The 16,876-nt window shown below is 38.7% G+C and overlaps 1 protein-coding gene across 5 annotated transcripts in view; it reads right to left on the minus strand.

The window, feature by feature from the left end:
* The window catches only part of ERCC4 (ERCC excision repair 4, endonuclease catalytic subunit), a 39,944-nt gene that overhangs the window by 19,988 nt on the left and 3,080 nt on the right, over window positions 1-16,876 (minus strand). For 4 of the 5 annotated variants that reach the window (XR_005360902.1, XR_005360903.1, XR_005360904.1 and 1 more), the window contains exons 2-8: window positions 16,611-16,791; window positions 11,803-11,998; window positions 10,426-10,633; window positions 7,334-7,514; window positions 6,201-6,329; window positions 4,841-4,951; window positions 1,664-2,261 (exon numbers count right to left, since the gene is read on the minus strand). Coding sequence is in view for 2 of the 5 variants with exons in the window: in XM_038540315.1 (XP_038396243.1) it covers window positions 1,664-2,261; window positions 4,841-4,951; window positions 6,201-6,329; window positions 7,334-7,514; window positions 10,426-10,633; window positions 11,803-11,998; window positions 16,611-16,791 (1,604 nt within the window). In the remaining 3 variants the exon portion in view is untranslated. The remainder of the gene's footprint in view (window positions 1-1,663; window positions 2,262-4,840; window positions 4,952-6,200; window positions 6,330-7,333; window positions 7,515-10,425; window positions 10,634-11,802; window positions 11,999-16,610; window positions 16,792-16,876) is intronic. The other variant, XM_038540316.1, reaches the window with a different exon arrangement.

The following is a 16,876-nucleotide window of genomic DNA, read 5'->3' on the forward strand; positions in this document are numbered from 1 at the left end:
GAAGGACTGCTTTTCTATCTTATTTGTAGCTCAGAGGCTGATTTAATAAGCATCTCCTCTCTCCCTCTTTTGCAACTATCAGAGGTTTTTCCTTTTTATACTTTCGACTTTTCTTCTGGATTACATGTTTCTAGGTTATATATATTTTTGAAGTGTGTACAGAGACAATGAGCCCAAAGACTTCAGCTCTCCCCCAGAAATGCTATGTGGCCAAGAGCAAGTCATCCATTATTATTGGATCTTAGTTTCCAACTGACAGAGGGAACAGTTGAATGCAAGGTCCCCTCTGACTCTGACATTTTGTTTCCAAATACCACACTATTCCATTCTCAGGCAACAAAGAACTTGGGAGCACATGAGGTATCTACAAAGTTGATCAGCAGCAAAGTCTGAAAAATTTACCAGCCTATAATTATCTGATCAGCTTCATCTAATCTCTTCATCCTGTGTAATTTCTTACCCACCTGCTCCGTTCATTGCTGCTCTGGAAGCCTGCATTAGTTAAACTGCTAGGAAGGTTTCTTTTGGCTCTGTTTTTGGTTCAGGCTGAGTTCAGGATATTAATTTTGCTGTTTATTTCTCTCAGATAATTTGAGACCCAGAACACTATATTCTTTGAGAGGCATCATTTTCTCATCTGATATTTCTGTAGATTTTTTTTCCTTTAATCTGCTATTTCTTGAAACTCAAGAAAACATGGTACAATAATTTCCCAAATACTTTCATTTTATGTGGATGCAATTTAGAGTCACTTCTTGAAATTTACAAGAACGACATTTTAGAAGATCAAAACCATTTAGCTGAGCCATAATTATAGTAATTTTTGGTAGAAGTTAGGATATGATACATTTCCTAGATTTGTTCAGATACAGCATCCCGTAAACTACAACCAATGCACAAAGGGTACAGTACAGAACAACAAAGCATCAAGTAACCAGAACACAGATAGCTTCCTAGATTTGTTGTTCTACTATAGTTGTCATCCTTCCTGTGCAAACTTCCCTGGTGGATCAGAAAGCAAAAGAAGGTTTCATAAACATAACCCACATCATAACAACAGAATATTAAAGAAAATCCATGTGCAACAGGTACAGCATCTGTGTGAAAGCCTAAAGAACTGTGAAATTGAAGCCTTTAAAAGAAGCCGTTCAATGGAATATTACTCAGTCATAAAAAAGAATAAAATTTGCCATTTGCCACAACATGTATGGACCTAGAGGGTAGGTATGTTCAGTGAAATAAGCCTGATGGAGACTGACAAATACCATTTGATTTCATTTATATGTGGAATCTAAAAAAAAAAACAAAAAACAACAAAACAGAACAAAACAAAATGAACAAACAACAAAGAGAGAAATAGACTCAAATAGAGAACACAATGATAGCTGCCTAAGGGGCGTGTGGGTGGGATGAAAGGGTAAAATCAATGAAGGGGACTAAGGGGTACAAACTTATAAAATAAATAATCTGTGGGGAACATAATCAATATCATAATACACTGATCATGGCAAGCATTTTGTAATGTGTAGAATTATTGAATCACTATTTTGTACACTTGAACCTAATTTAATATTATATGTCAACTATACTTCAGCTTTTTAAAAAATACATATATGTACACAAAAAAAGAGAGAAGAAATGGCTAATATTCTTTATAACTTGCCTTAGAGGCTTTCCGGGCCTGCTTGCCCTGTAAATTTCAAGCTGGCGAACAAACGTCAGCTCTGCATCGTACAGAACCACGTATCTTGGTTCCACTTCATGGAGCACCCTTGTCAGAGCGTAGGGGTCACTACAGCCCAGGAGTGGATGGAGGATGGTAAGCGGGTCTTTCAGGAGTCCATAAGCGGCATCAGATGACAAGTTTAAATCAAATTCCTCATGCTTAATTTCTTCTAGGGAGCTTTCTGGGCTACTGCCCGTGTCTCTAGGATAGCCTTCCTTGACATCCTGTTCCTCGTCTGGTTCTTCAGACTTTCCTACCATCTGAGTTAAGGTTAACCTTCGCTTTTTCTTTTTGAGAGTCCTTTCTTTGGTGGCAGCCCTTTGTTTGTTTTGGGGGTCTTTAGGCCTTTTGTTAGATCTCGCCATTCTCTTTGGACTGTCTTCATGTCTAAGTTTCATCCACACTTCTTCAGCTTTGCTGTCCTTCTCAAAAGTTTTCCTGTAGAGCCTCATCAAGAAGGCCTCTGCTCCAATAGTGATATACTCTCTCAGCTGGGAACACGTTCGGTCATCGCTTGCACAAATGAGTACCTGACCTAAAATTACGAAACAGGGTTATGTTACTATGACCTCACGTGTCCCTGTACTTCCTACCTGTCTGCCCACTCGCCTCTTCCACCGACAAAGAAGATATATCTTACCCCTTGGCGTGAAGGATACAGTATTCACAATTTGTTTAAAAAGGGTCTCAGATGCTTATCAAATGTTTTCCCTCTCTGGCAGGATTAGTTAAATCTTTTGAGTAAAGTTGAAGCCAGAAACATTTAGTCTTAGGAAAGCGTAGCTGTGGTATAATGGAGGCTTTACAGAAGCTCTTTTTAATTAATAATTTTCCAGAGGATTTTATATACCAAAATAAATTCCAAATGGATTATAGAGTCAAATGTTAAATACTAAATCATAAAAAAAAGGGGACCATTCTCCATCTTTCTGGATGGAAATGATTTTCTAGGCTTAAAAGCAATGGAAGAAATCTCAGAGAAAGCAGATGTCTATAATCTAAGATTGACTCTATAGAAGAAAAAAGCTATGCATTAAGAAAGCATAGCTTTCTTAGCATAAAGACAAAAAAACAACTTTACCAAACAACTACCATAAATGACAATATCTTTAACATATAAAAAGCCAACACAAACTGAGGACATAGTCTAAATTGACAAAGGAAAAAAAAAGGCAATTCACAAAAGAGGAAAAGCATTTAAGAAAAAGCTTACCAAGCATCAAATTTCAAATGAATAACATTTTTCTCCAATCAAATTAATAAAATTGTTACACATATACACGTATATATGCACACGAATATATACAGAATCACCAGTCATTGTCTGCTAAATGAAAAAGAGATGAGCTCTGGGGCACCTGAGTGGCTCAGTTGGTTAAGGTCTGACTCTTGATTTCGGCTCAGGTCATCATCTCAGGGTTGTGGGATCTGTTGGGATCTGTGAGCCCTGTTGGGCTCTGAGCTCAGCATGGAGTCTGCTTGAGATTCTCTCTTTCCCTCTCCCTCTGCTCCCGCCCTCACCATAATCTCTCTAATAAATAAATTAAATAAAACTAAAAAATGAGCCACTTGAGTGGCTCAGTGGTTGGGCATCTGCCTTTGGCTCAAGTTGTGATCCTGGCATCCTGGGATCAAGTCCAGCATCAGGCTTCCCGCAGGGAGCCTGCTTCTCCCTCTGCCTCTCTCTCTGTGTCTCATGAATAAATAAATAAAATCTTTAAAATACAGAATCTTAAAAAAAAAAAAAAAGATGAACTTTTATGCTGCTAGAAGAAACGAAAATTCACAAAAATTTTGTACAAGTCAAACATGGTAATATGTCTCAAGAACATTATCATTTGACTTGCTAATTATATATCCAGAAATTATATCTGCACTATAACCCCAATAATGTGAGACAGAAAATACATAAAAGAAACCCTGGAAGCAAATATGCCAGCATGGCTCCTAAACATAATTTTTCCCCCTTCTCTTTTTCCTTCGTACTTTTCAGTTTTCCTAAGTAAGCATGCATGACTTTGGGTCTTCAATCACAGTACTGGAGGTTCTTGGATAACATCACCAGTATATTTACTAATATGAGAATTATGTGCTTGCCTTTGCTGATTTATAGGAGTTCAAAATCTCAATAGATTTTTTTTAAAAAGGATTTTATTTATTTATTCATGATACACACACAGAGAAAGAGGCAGAGACATAGGGAGAGGAAGAAGCAGGCTCCCCGCGGGGAGCTTGAAGTGGGACTTGATCCTAGGACCCCAGGATCACTACCTGAGCCAAAGGCAGATGCTCAACCACTGAGCCACCCAGGTGCCCCTAGTTTTTTTTCTTTTTTTTAATCTAGTTTTATTTTATAACAGTTGTATTTTTAAATGTAGTTCAGGTTTGGTCTACCGTGCTAAGCTATTAGTATACTCATGTTTGAAGACAGCAGCCCTGGAATCTGCAATTTTTTGGCGGAGGCTAGGTCAATGCTGCTCCATAGAACAGTTAAGACTTTTTTGGAAAGACACTTGCTGAGAATAAAGCAAGCCCATTAGCTTTCTCCTTGGGGATTCCAGACTGAAAGCCTGGTGAACGTGTATGCGGAGATTTAGCTGCCTCTTTAAATAGAAGTCCTGAGAAGGCAACCAGCACACACACACACACACACACACACACACACACACAGGCAGACAACCCTGCTTTCATGAATATACAAGGATTCAACCTGGAGAAAATCACATCAAAAGAACAGAAAATGAGGCTGCCACCAGGATTTCGGTGTTCCTTTGGGATTTACTCTTCTATGCTTTATAAACAAAATCAAGTTAGTTATTTTTATTTTTTTAAAGGATTTTATTTATTTATTCATGAGAGACACACAGAGAGAGAGAGAGAGAGAGAGAGAGAGAGAGAGAGAGAGGGAGACAGGCAGAGGGAGAAGCAGGCTCCACGCAGGGAGCCCGATGTGGGACTCGATCCTGGGATTCCAGGATCACACCCTGGGCTGAAGGCAGGCGCTAAACCGCTGAGCCACCCAGGCTGCCCAAGTTAGTTATTTTTAAAGAACTAACAAAGAGGACTCACATGCTGCATTTTGAAAGCAAATGTCACCATCTCTTTTTTTCCTACCTGGACCACCAAGGGCTTCGCTCTCCTTATTTTCTGCCTCAATTTCCTTCAGTACTTCGGTCAGTGCTTCCCATTTTGGGTTGCTTTCGAGGACCAATTCCTTTTTTGCTTCTGTATAGAAATGAAAAGATGACCTCATTCTATGTGATAATATTTATCCATAAAGTATTTCACAGGCTTTCAAAACAACAGGTAACACAAGCATCATTTGGAAAGCCCATTCCTTTGAGCCTCCTTCCTGATGCCAAATAGAATCTTCTTTCTTTGAAAAAGGTCTGTTTATTAAGGTCTAAATGAAATACACTCCCAACCGACGTGAATAGAGCCCTGAGAGCAAATTACTTGCATGGTCATGAATTACAGAAGATACTGTCCTAGTTCTTAATTGTGACACTGTATATCAGCTGCTACATAAAATCAAAGGACCAGTATAGAGTAATGGTATTTATTAATCCTAAAATTCCCATGACTTTCACAATCCTGAAGATGGGATACAAGTTAGATAGCAGTCAAATGCTTCTGTAAAGACTCAAACACATCATTAATCTACTTAGTTTTGAACTAGACCTTTGAATGAGACAGAAGGCCAGCATCACCCCATCTCATGCTTTAAAAAAAAAAAAAACCCAATGATATTTATTATACCTACTAGTTAAGTGTTGGAATAAAATCCATACTTGCCTCATTCTAGTATATTTATTTTTTTTTAAAGCTAAAAGGAATGTTAAACATTCTGTTAAGACTTGACGGTGCCAAAAGTAGTTATTACTCTGAAGTTAAAAAAAAATCAATCTGTAGCTCATATGTGGTGGTGAGAATACTCTTGATTGATACTTAGCACTTGCTATTTGTATTCCTCTGACAATGGATTCTAAGGTTTGCCGTATTGGATACTTTTAACATACATTGCATATAACATGTTTAAGATACAGAGCACATGTTTTTCACATGGCTGAAGGATATGTAAGATTAATATGCTCACTCGGTAAGAATTTCCACACTAAACACATAAATAGACACAGTTAAAGATCGAGCCTATGCTGAGTGAAATAAGTCAATCGGAGAAGGACAATCATCATACGGTTTCACTCATATGTGGCATATAAGAAATAGTGAAAGGGATTAAAAGGGAAAGGAGGGGAACTGACTGGGGAAAAATTAGAGAGGGAGACAAAACATGAGAGGTTCCTAACTCTGGGAAACAAACAAAGGGTTGTGGAAGGGGAGGTGGAGGGGGAGATGGGGTAACTGGGTGATGGGCACTGAGGAGGGCACTTGATGGGATGAGCAATATGTTGGCAAACAGAATTCACATTTAAAAACATGTTTAAAAAAAAAAAAGACCAAGCCTACAAGATACCTTGGTCTTCTTTGATCTCCATTTTTTCAGACATTTTGCCCTTTTTGTTCATTTTGGCATCTGGAAGATGGTAAACCCTTGCTCGAGCATTTACAAACATGGAGGTGCTAGAGTCAAGAAACAGCCAACCTAATACAAAAAGTTAAAAAAAAAAAAAAAGCCCTCAGTTTGGGATGAATGTTAAAGACTGATGGTCACATGCCCTATATGGACAACTGTTCACCATCTTGTTCTCCTCTGAACCACACCCTCTCCCTTACTGTGGCTTCCATCACTGTTTGGTTAGACCAGTGGTTTTCAAAGTGTGGCCTACTGACCTCCGGGGGTCACTGAGTTGTTTCCAGAGGGTCTGGATCTCAAAACTATTCTCATAAGGACACTGACTCATTATTTGATCCCCCCCCACCCCCCACTGTGCTGACATTTCCAGTGATGGTGCAGAAGCACTGGTGGGTAACACTGCTGGCGCCTGAATGTAATCAAGGCAGTAGAACCAAAGTACACTAGTAGTCAACGCATTCTTCATTGCTATGCATTTGTAGTTTATCACTTACGAATGTCCCTGATGAAGAGGTAAAAATTATTAATTGTATTAAATCTTGGCCTCCGGGGCTCAGGGACTACACTTTGAAAATCGATGGGCTAGCCAAACAGTGACAGAGGCTACACTAGCAGGTGCAGATGTGGTTGGTAGAAAAACAAGACGGTGGCCAGCTGTGGACATGTGTTTCCCTACAAATCTCCTCAGTCTTCAGCACTCTGGCTGATGAAACCTTAAAATCCTTCCTGCTTCTTTGGAGAAAACGAATTTGAAGTTCTTAACAACTAAAACTTCCAGAACACAACCTATTTCTAAGTTGGGGACTGCCTGTAATATACAGAGTCTTTTCTAGAAATAAAATCGCCCGGAATGGATATGAATATTTATTATTATACAGAACAGAAGTTAAGTAGGCGGAAACATTAGCTATCAATAAAACCTACATCTTTGTGCTATGAACATAAAAACGTAGTTTGAAATCTTAGTATATCATGTAGTTGAATATAGCACTTCCTACATCTGATTCCCCAACGAAATCCAACACTTTATTCAAATCAGCTCCCATAATAATATTAGTATTTTTATCTCCCACCTGAATTCTGACCAAAAGCCTTCTCTGTTGCTCTCAGGGATTCCAGAAGATTAAGGAATGTGATACAATCATACTGAGAGAGATATTGCAGCAAAGTTCGTAATATCTTCAAGTCCTGAACCAAGGACTTAGTCTTAGCTCCAAGCTGGTGCCACAAAGGATCCAGATAATGGCGGATTGTCTAAAACAAGAATAAAATTTAGTATTGCTAAAAACACATTCAATATAGCTATTATTAGTATAAATTATACTTTCAATGAACATTATCCTATCCCCATATACCTAAAAATGGTTAGAGTGGTAAATTTTATATTATGTATACTTTACCACTCATACAAAAAAACTCCAAGCATCATCTCCCTAGGAAATAGACAGAAAATTTCAGTACATAAGATTTTTTTTTAAGATTGTATTTACTTATTTGACAGAGAGAGCATAAGCAGAGGACGTGGCAGGCAGAGGGAGAGGGAGAAGCAGGCTCCTCTCGGTGTAGGGAGCCAGATGTGGGGCTTGATCCCAGGACCCCAGGATCATGACCTGAACTGATTTTCAAATATATATTTAAAATAAATATTTCAAATGCATTTTCAAATACAAAGCAGTGTTTTATCCCTAGAATCTCTGATCAGATAGTCAATTCATAATTATTCATATTTACATTATTAGGAGAAAAGGACTGATAAACATCAGATAACCAATTATTTATTTATTTATTTATTTATTTATTTATTTATTTATTTATTTATTTATTTTTAAAGATTTTATTTATTTATTCATGAGAGAGAGAGAGAGAGAGAGAGGCAGAGACACAGGCAGAGGGAGAAGCAGGCTCCATGCACCAGGAGCCCGACGTGGGATTCGATCCCGGGTCTCCAGGATCACGCCCTGGGCCAAACAAAGGCAGGCGCCAAACCGCTGCGCCACCCAGGGATCCCCAATTATTTATTTTTATGAAGAGTCAAAGCAGGTAGCTTAGACATACTCAATTTCTGCCAAGTTTGGCTGTGACCCCATTCTAGGTAGATAAAAATGTGGGATACAGTTGGGCATGGAACAGAGCACATATAGGAGGGAAACTACATGGTATCAAATTAAGTAACAATGTACCCTAATATGGTGGTGTAAAAGATTTGCTTAGGTCTTTGTTTTTTTGTTTTTTGTTTTTTTTTGTTTGTTTTTTTAATGTGATTCATGGCTGGGAAAACACTTGTTAAATTAACATTGGACTAAATTTGATTTTTTTTTTAAGACCCTAAAAAGCAGGGGCGCCTGGGTGGCTCAGTCAATTAAACATCTGACGCTTGGTTTTGGCCAGGTCATGATCTCAGGGTCGTGAGGTCAAGCCCCACATCGGGGTCTGCACTAACTGTGGAGTCTGCTGGAGATTCTCTCCCTCTCTCTTCCCCACTGCTCCTTCCCCTGCTCTCTCTGTAAAGTGAAATTAATAAAATCTTTTTTAAAAAAGTTGCCTAAAACACAGAATAGCTTTTTGCATATACTATATACACATATATAGTATATGCTATATATTTACATATATGTATGCATACATACACCCACACACATGTCCTTTACAAACTGATTTTGTAACTGGAAAGGATGATACTTATAGCATGATATGGAAGCAGTATCACCATGTAGCATCTTATCTAACAAATTTAATATTCATCAGGAGTAATATTTGTATGACTGTATAATTTATTGTTCAAACTAGGACTCTTGTAAAAATGAAATTATATTATTAATAATTACTCCAGGACAACAGGTAAATGGTGTAACTGCCCTAGACAAACTGGAACACAGAAGTGCATACCTGTTTGGCAAAATCATCTATAAAAGTTAAATTTTCTAACAAGTTGCAAGTTACATCTGCATTTACATTTGGTTGCTAAAAGAATATCCAAAATAATACTTTGACTTTTATTAGTCAGGAAATGATAACCAGAAACTTAGCACAAAACATATTAGGCTATATTTTGTTTTTTTTCCTAAGGACATATGCATTCTACTAAAAGAATGTGTAGGTTTGTTTTTGGTGGTTTTTCTTTTTGGCTTGATCATGCTCTATACTTTAAGAACAAGGGAAAAAAACATATGAAATTAGTTTTATATATCATTATTTCACAGTAAAATAACTTTTTGGAAGAATCAGAGAAATGAGGCGTTACATTTTTCCTTTTTAATAATCACTATGCATTATTTCCAGTGACAGATTGGTTCAGAGTTTCAAAGACAGGAATTTGTTCCACTAAAATATGTAAAAATAAAAAAAAGCTATCTGGAATTTTTTAAAAGTCAGCTTTTTCTGGATTTACAATTCAATCTTTGATATATCTGCATCTGTATTAATATTCATCTATGATAAAAAAAATCAGAGGGGCACCTGGGTGGCTCAGTCGGTTAAGCCTCTGACTCTTGATTTCAGCTCAGGTCATGATCTCAGGGTCATGAGATCGAGTCCTGCATTGGGCTCCAGGCTTAGCATGGAGTCTGCTTGAGATTCTCTCTCTCCCTCTCTTTTTGCCCCTCCCCCTCCTCATGCATGCTTTCTCTCTCCAAAAAAAAAAAAAAAAAAAAAAAAAAATCAGTTAGAATAAAAGTTCTTTGAACTAAAGTCCCATTTTCTCAATTCAAAATGTAATTTTAAGACAGAGCAAAGTTCACATTCCTCAGTAATGAAAACTCATCCCAATTATTTTTATTCTAAACAAAAGATCGTAAATCATGAAGCATTCTTTTTTTAAAACTTAAATTCATGAAGCATTCTTATGTAAGACTCTCCTACCTGTAGATATCCAAATGCTGTCATTTCAGAGCAAAAAGGTTACTTATCCTTTTCTTAATTATACTTAAAATATTAAGATAATAACTGCATAACTGCAAAAATCAGAGTTGTGCTTATATGTCCGTCCATGTATTTTACTACAAATTATTATGTTCCAGGAAACCAAAGAAGCTACCCTGAAACCAGCTCCAAATTAATTATAAAATAATAGCAAATTCCTATTAAGAACACTGCAATTACGAAAATAACTTGGATTCTTCAAAATTATAAGATCACAAACTGTGCTTAAAAGGAAAAGAAACAGTACCTTGTCAAAGGGTTTTCCAATAGCATTTTCTAAAGACAAATCTTCCACTTCGAGGGACGGATTATGGCATTTGAGCTCCTTCAGACATGCATTTAAAATGTCTAGGATGGCGGTCTGTATAGCAAGCATGGCAGGCGTCATAGAAACGTGAATCTCTACAACTTCAGGTTTGTGCTGTTCTAAAAACGAGTTTACAGCTACGTGGAACCTGCAGAGACAAACAGTTTTCAAAGATTTTCTTGAGTTTTAAGAGCTTTGTATTTCTGATCTTGTTTTAATACTCTCACAGTTTTTTGTTTTTTTTTTGTTTTTTTTTTTGGTAAAATGCAATTAAGACATAAAATAGAAAGCAAAATGACAATGTTTCATAAACAAAATAGAAAGCAAATTTGACAATGATAAAAGAAGACTTTTATCCTCAAGGAATGGACATTATTATTCAAATTAGGCAGGGGTCAGCAAAACTATGGTCTGGGCCGAACCCAGTTTTAGAACGAGTCTTATTGGAACACAGCCACACCCACTGTTTATGGACTGTCTATGGATGCTTTCCTGCTCTAACAGCAGAGATGAATCATTGTGATGGAGTGCAGGGCCTGCAAAGCCCCAAATATTTACTATCTGGTCCTCCACAGAATAAGTGTCCCAATCTCTTTAATAAGGTATAATCAGGGGATCCCTGGGTGGCGCAGCGGTTTAGCGCCTGCCTTTGGCCCAGGGCGTGATCCTGGAGACCCGGGATCGAATCCCACGTCGGGCTCCCGGTGCATGGAGCCTGCTTCTCCCTCTGCCTGTGTCTCTGCCTCTCTCTCTCTCTCTGTGTGACTATCATAAATAAATAAAAAATTAAAAAAAAAATAAGGTATAATCAGGAGAGGAAAAAGACTATGGCAATTCTTTGTAAATGCCATATAATATAATCAAAATATGTATTAGCATAAGTGCAAGATGTTTGAACACTGAAACCTTACAGTTTTTCCTACACATATATATAAATTCCTCAAAACCTTGGTGCTTTATTCCCCAATGGGCAATTTTCAAAGTGAAGTGGGAGTCTTAGAGCCAATAAATCTGTAATTCACCTAAAGCTGTTGTCTATGTGAATGTCTAGATTCTCTGGGGATCTCACTAAACATACAAGAAGGAATGGCTGCCCTTGGATGGATTTGATGCGCTACCAGAAAAATAACTATCAAATCGCTCTCTACTTATAAAAGAACCACGGATGCGGTGACCATCTATTTCTATTTGACGTGCTTGTTAGGAGCCCGGCTGTCATGTATGGAGTGCAATTACAGTAATTTTACATCGTGTTAAAGTGCACATTTAAGTTATAGCAGATTCTCTCCCAGAAATGTGTTGCAATGTGCTATTTACCTTGGCCACAGATAGAGCTTCCCTACGAAAAGATTCCTCATCACTCTTTCCACGTGACAAAAACCGGTATCAAAGGCGACAGCATTGTCTGTGAAAGCTTTAATAAAACCACGCTTGTTTTTCTGGCGAAACAGACGCAAGATGAACGCTTCTTGACAAGACTCGATTATCCGGTGAGCTCTATACACCAAGATGCCTGGGAGGAAATCATAATTTAGATTGCAGAAGAGTCATGGAACGTCATGCACATCTTCATTCACTTATTCACCACATGTCTCCTGAGTACCTCCTTGGGCATGGGCAGGCACTGATCTCCACTGGGGATACAGCAGTGAACCCACAGATGTAAATCCCTGTCCCCATGGTCCTTCCGATACACAGTATAAACACGAAGACTATTTAGCTGGTTGTAGAGTGATAATTACTAGGGAGAAAGAGTGAATCAGAGGAGGAGAGGGAGTGTGTGGGAGGGGTGGTGATTGGCGACTGTCGATAGGGTGGCCTCATTGAGGCCCCGTCTGAGCCAAGGGTAGGTGGAAACGAAGAGGTGAGCCTTGTCGCCATGTATGCCAAGAGAGTTCCGGGCTGAAGAGACAAAAAGAACAAAGGCCCTGGGGTGGGGTGTGTCTGGCACAGTGGAAGAATTTCTGAAAGCGAAATGGCTCCCTGACTCTCCTTTTATATGTGAACCACATGTGGACTACATAAAATAGCAATTCAGGAGTCTGGGCAACATCTGCATCACCGACTAGAACAATTCAAGTTTTGGAATCAGAGTATATTCAATTGAGAGATAAATTAGTCCATTAAAATAAAAACCCTTAATGAATGTATTTACTACATCTGTGTTCTGGGGTGGTATGATTGATGCCTCTGAGATCACAAAAACAGACAACTGTTACATGTTTCCTTATGTATAAAATGTATTGGAGTATTGGAGCAGATGATCTCTGATATGTATATGTAACATATACACACGATATTATACATATTTATGCCGTTTTCATGCAGTGTGACTACTGATTAGGAACATATATTACATAAGAGCGCACAGATATCATTTTTGAATCAAAAACTCAATTATTCTACGATGATTCTCAGTTTTTTAGACCTACATCAAGCCAATTACCTTATATATAAGTTTGTCATAAATGTGCTTATGTGTTTTTATATCAGTTCACATCACTCCTAGAGCCTGGGAAATGGCATTAGAAGTGATTAGTGACTCCTTTCTCTACTAGTTCAGTAAGCTCGATTCAGATTCTATTGTTTTGGTGTTGACATTTTGGATGGAGGCAGATGGAGCTACAACTTATTCTAGCTAAGCAAATTGTTTTTCAGATACGGTAAAAATTAATAGTGTTATTTAGGAGTCTGTAGACAAAGATTTTCAATAACCACAACATGTTTGTAGACAAAGATTTTCAATCACCACAATACATACATTAGTTTATGTAGGTAAACTAATTTACCACTGAGCAAAGACTGGACCTAGTCATTGGACTTTTCCAAGTACTTTCCTACGCTACACTTGCTGACCTAAACTGAAGTATCATATAAGGTTAAAGTAATAAAAGTGGACTTTTAGAAAAAAGATGAACCTCAATTTAAGAAAATGTGCTCCAAGAGACTGTCATTCTTTTGGAACCCAGGAAGAGGAAGAAGAGGAGAATGACCATTCCATCTCAGGCGCCAGGGTTAGGTACTTAAGTGGACTGTTATTCATTTAATCCTCATGAGCATTCTATGAGGTAGGTGTTATTATGAGATCAGGAGAGGGAAACAAGTTGATCAAGGTCATCCGACAAGTAGTGGGAGACTAAAGTTTCCAAACCAGGCAATGGTGGTGATGGTGGTGGTGGGGACGGGGGTGTGCTGAGGACAAAACCTGGTTTTTCCTAAGTGATACAATCTGAGGACCCCCCTTCCTATACCCCCAGCCACCATTTTAAAAACCAGCAACAAGAAAACACAAGCAGGGGCACCTGGGTGGCTCAACTGGTTAAGCGTCTGCCTTTGGCTTGGGTCATATACTCAGCGATCAATTGATCAATCGAGGATGGAACCTCTGATTCGTGCTCCCCGCTGAGCAGGGAGTCTGCTTCTCTCTCTGCCCCTCCCCCTGCTCACACTCCCTTTCCCTCTCTCAAATAAATAAAATCTTAAAAAAAAAAAGATGAAAACACAGTTAGGCTGCATTTCTGGTAGTCTCACAAAAGCCTACTTATATTTCATTTTTATGCTCCCATAACAGTTTGTATCTCAGACTGTATTGAGTCACTACTTCTTTCCATCTGGCTCCTCCACTAAACCGCTCAAAGATAAGGACATCACGACAACAAGCAATGACCAGAGAACATTCACCATGTGCCAAGTGAGGCGTGAGGAATTTTACATACATGACCTCATCCCACCCTCATGCTAATCCCAGGAGGAAGGCACTGTTGCCGGCTTCCATTTACAGAGGAGTAAACTGAGTCATACAGAAATTAAGCAACTTGCCCAGGTTCACACCTTTGGCACAGGTGGAGGTGGGTGCCCACCACACCATCTCATTCATTTTCCAATCATCAGCACCCACCCCATTCCTGCCAAACAAGGAACTCTCAGTAAATTAATGTTTGTTGAATGAATATTAGACTGAATCACAGCATTGGGCACACAAATCTAACATGTAACTTTTTTTTTTTTAAGTTTGCTGTGGAAAGTGTGTTCTGAGTTCTATTTGGAGGTGTCAGGAGCTATTTCAGCAACACAAGCCTCCTGTCTCGTCTTTTGAAAGTAGTCAGGATAGCCATTTATGCACTTCTGTCACTGATAGTTCTCTGGCTGCTGAGGAGTTGTGGTTGGCAGGGACCTTTGTGTGGGGTGTGGTGGTGAATTTACTGGGCAGTGACAGGGGACAGGTTAGGGCTGGGGGCATTTAGAAGCTTCTGGAGGGTCAGATGCTTCAAGAACTGCTGTTTGGTCTGTGAGAACCATGGTGAAAGCATCATCACAAGTCTCTGGGGTGGATCCCTCCAGGGTGCAGAATCTGAAGGGATTTACTCCTGGCATTCATCTGCATTCCTTTCAGCCAAGGGGCAGCAGCAGCTCCAGCCTCATATTTGGTTGGGACTTGATCAGAAATAGATGCAAAATTTTGTGCTTTTAATTAGGAGCTACCTAGAAACTATAATCTGGACGTTTCTTTTGATGCATTATTGCTCTCTGCCTAATTGGGTTGAATGGTGAGTAAAAGAGCAATACTGACATCTAGTGGTAGTTCCAGTACATTTCCCCCCATTTTATCCACTTAAAAAGTAAAGAAACCGAAGACTGAGCTGAGAAGAAAGCAGCAAACAGTAAAAGACTTTACGATGTATCAGAATTTCTGGAGATGAAAAGCCTTCTTTTTTTTTTTTTTTTTTTTTTTTTTTTTGCTATTCTTTACTGTTTAGTATATCTCAGGCACTATACTGAGCAATTTATTTTCACTCACTTGATCCTTACGATAACTCTGGGAGGCACCATTTTCTCAATTTAAGAAATGGAAAAAAGAGAGACAGCTGGGTGGCTCAGTCGGTCAAGCCTCTGCCCTTGGCTCAGGTCATGACCCCAGACTCCTGGGATGGAGCCTTACAACAGGCTCACTGTTCAGTAGGGAGTCTGCTCCTCCCTCTCCTTCTGCCTCTCTTCCCAGCTCATGCTCTCTCTCTGTCTCTGTCTCAAATGAATAAATAAATTTTAAAAAACCTTAAAAAAAAAAGTAACGGGAAAAAAAAAGGAAACTTGAGGCTTATAGAAATTAAGTCACTTGCTTGTACGTGGTGGCTTCACCCTTCAAGGCCGAGTCTGACCTCACCTCCTGGGGGCCCTGGCTGAGAACAATTAATCATGAATGCTATAAAACCATAACAACACTTTCTTCAATCACAATGCTTTATGCCACATAAAGCATTCATTCATACATTTACTCATGAAATATTTTTTGAGGGTCCTCTAGGTTCAGGGCCATGGTGGGAAGTATTGATTATGAATATCACAGTCTCTGTGCCCTCCAGAAGTTCACTAAAGGCCACGGTATATTCATGCATCATTTTATCCAACGAACACATGTACCAGTTACTTAGCCCGCGATGAACAAGTTGTTCCTTGTACTTATGGAGCTTGTTATCTCATGAGTGGGACAGACAAATAAACAGGCGAAGAGAACGTGGTGTTCTTTAGTGCTGTGACTGGGGAGAAGCAAAAGGTAATCTGAGGGCAGAGGGGTAGGGCCCTCGGGTTAGCTTTGGAGAAAATCAGAAAAAGTTTTCAAAAGGACAAATAACAATGAAAAATAATTCCTTTTCTATTATCAATTTAGCTAAAAGTAAACCATACGTCTCAAAATAATTAAGCAACTACTTGGTTTCATTTCAAATCATGGTGGTAGGGGGAAACTTTTTTTTTGGGGGAAACTCTTTAAAGAGAAAACCGTATCTTTTAGGAAACATACAAAGAATATTTGTAAACACTTAAAATTGGATTAGGTTTTAAAAGCAAATGCCAGACAATTGCCAAGTATTTACCAGATACTAGCTTATGAGATAAGGACAAATCATTCTTACTTTACTTCCTCATTTGGTTACTTATTTCAGGGCACAAATACTTTTAAAGCATCCAAAATGTGTCTGCTATGGTGCTAACACCTGGAAGCACGATGTTGAGCAGAAACATCCAGTGCTGCTCACAAGGAGGTTCTAGGTTAGTTTAGCAGAGGGCACAGACACACGCAATAAAGTGCCAATTTACATACAAATAGTGATAAGGTTGCAAATTCTTACCCGTAATTAGATCTGACGGTATTCTATCAGTCAAGAAGTCGACCACAAGTATGCGACTTGTTGCAAATATCACACCTCCTTGTGTGTAGACCTCATAGCGACTGTTACTCGTGATTTCATTTGTTACCCGGCGAGGGAGGTGCTCAACTCCTTCAATCTTCAGCTGGTTGATAAAATACTCCTAAATCAAATCAAATTTTATTAGTAGGTTGTTTAATACAGGGCAGTTTTTTTTTTTTTTTTTAAAAAACCATTTTATTTATCTA

This window comes from Canis lupus, chromosome 6, assembly GCF_011100685.1.
Source record: "Canis lupus familiaris isolate Mischka breed German Shepherd chromosome 6, alternate assembly UU_Cfam_GSD_1.0, whole genome shotgun sequence".
Lineage (NCBI taxonomy): Eukaryota > Metazoa > Chordata > Mammalia > Carnivora > Canidae > Canis > Canis lupus.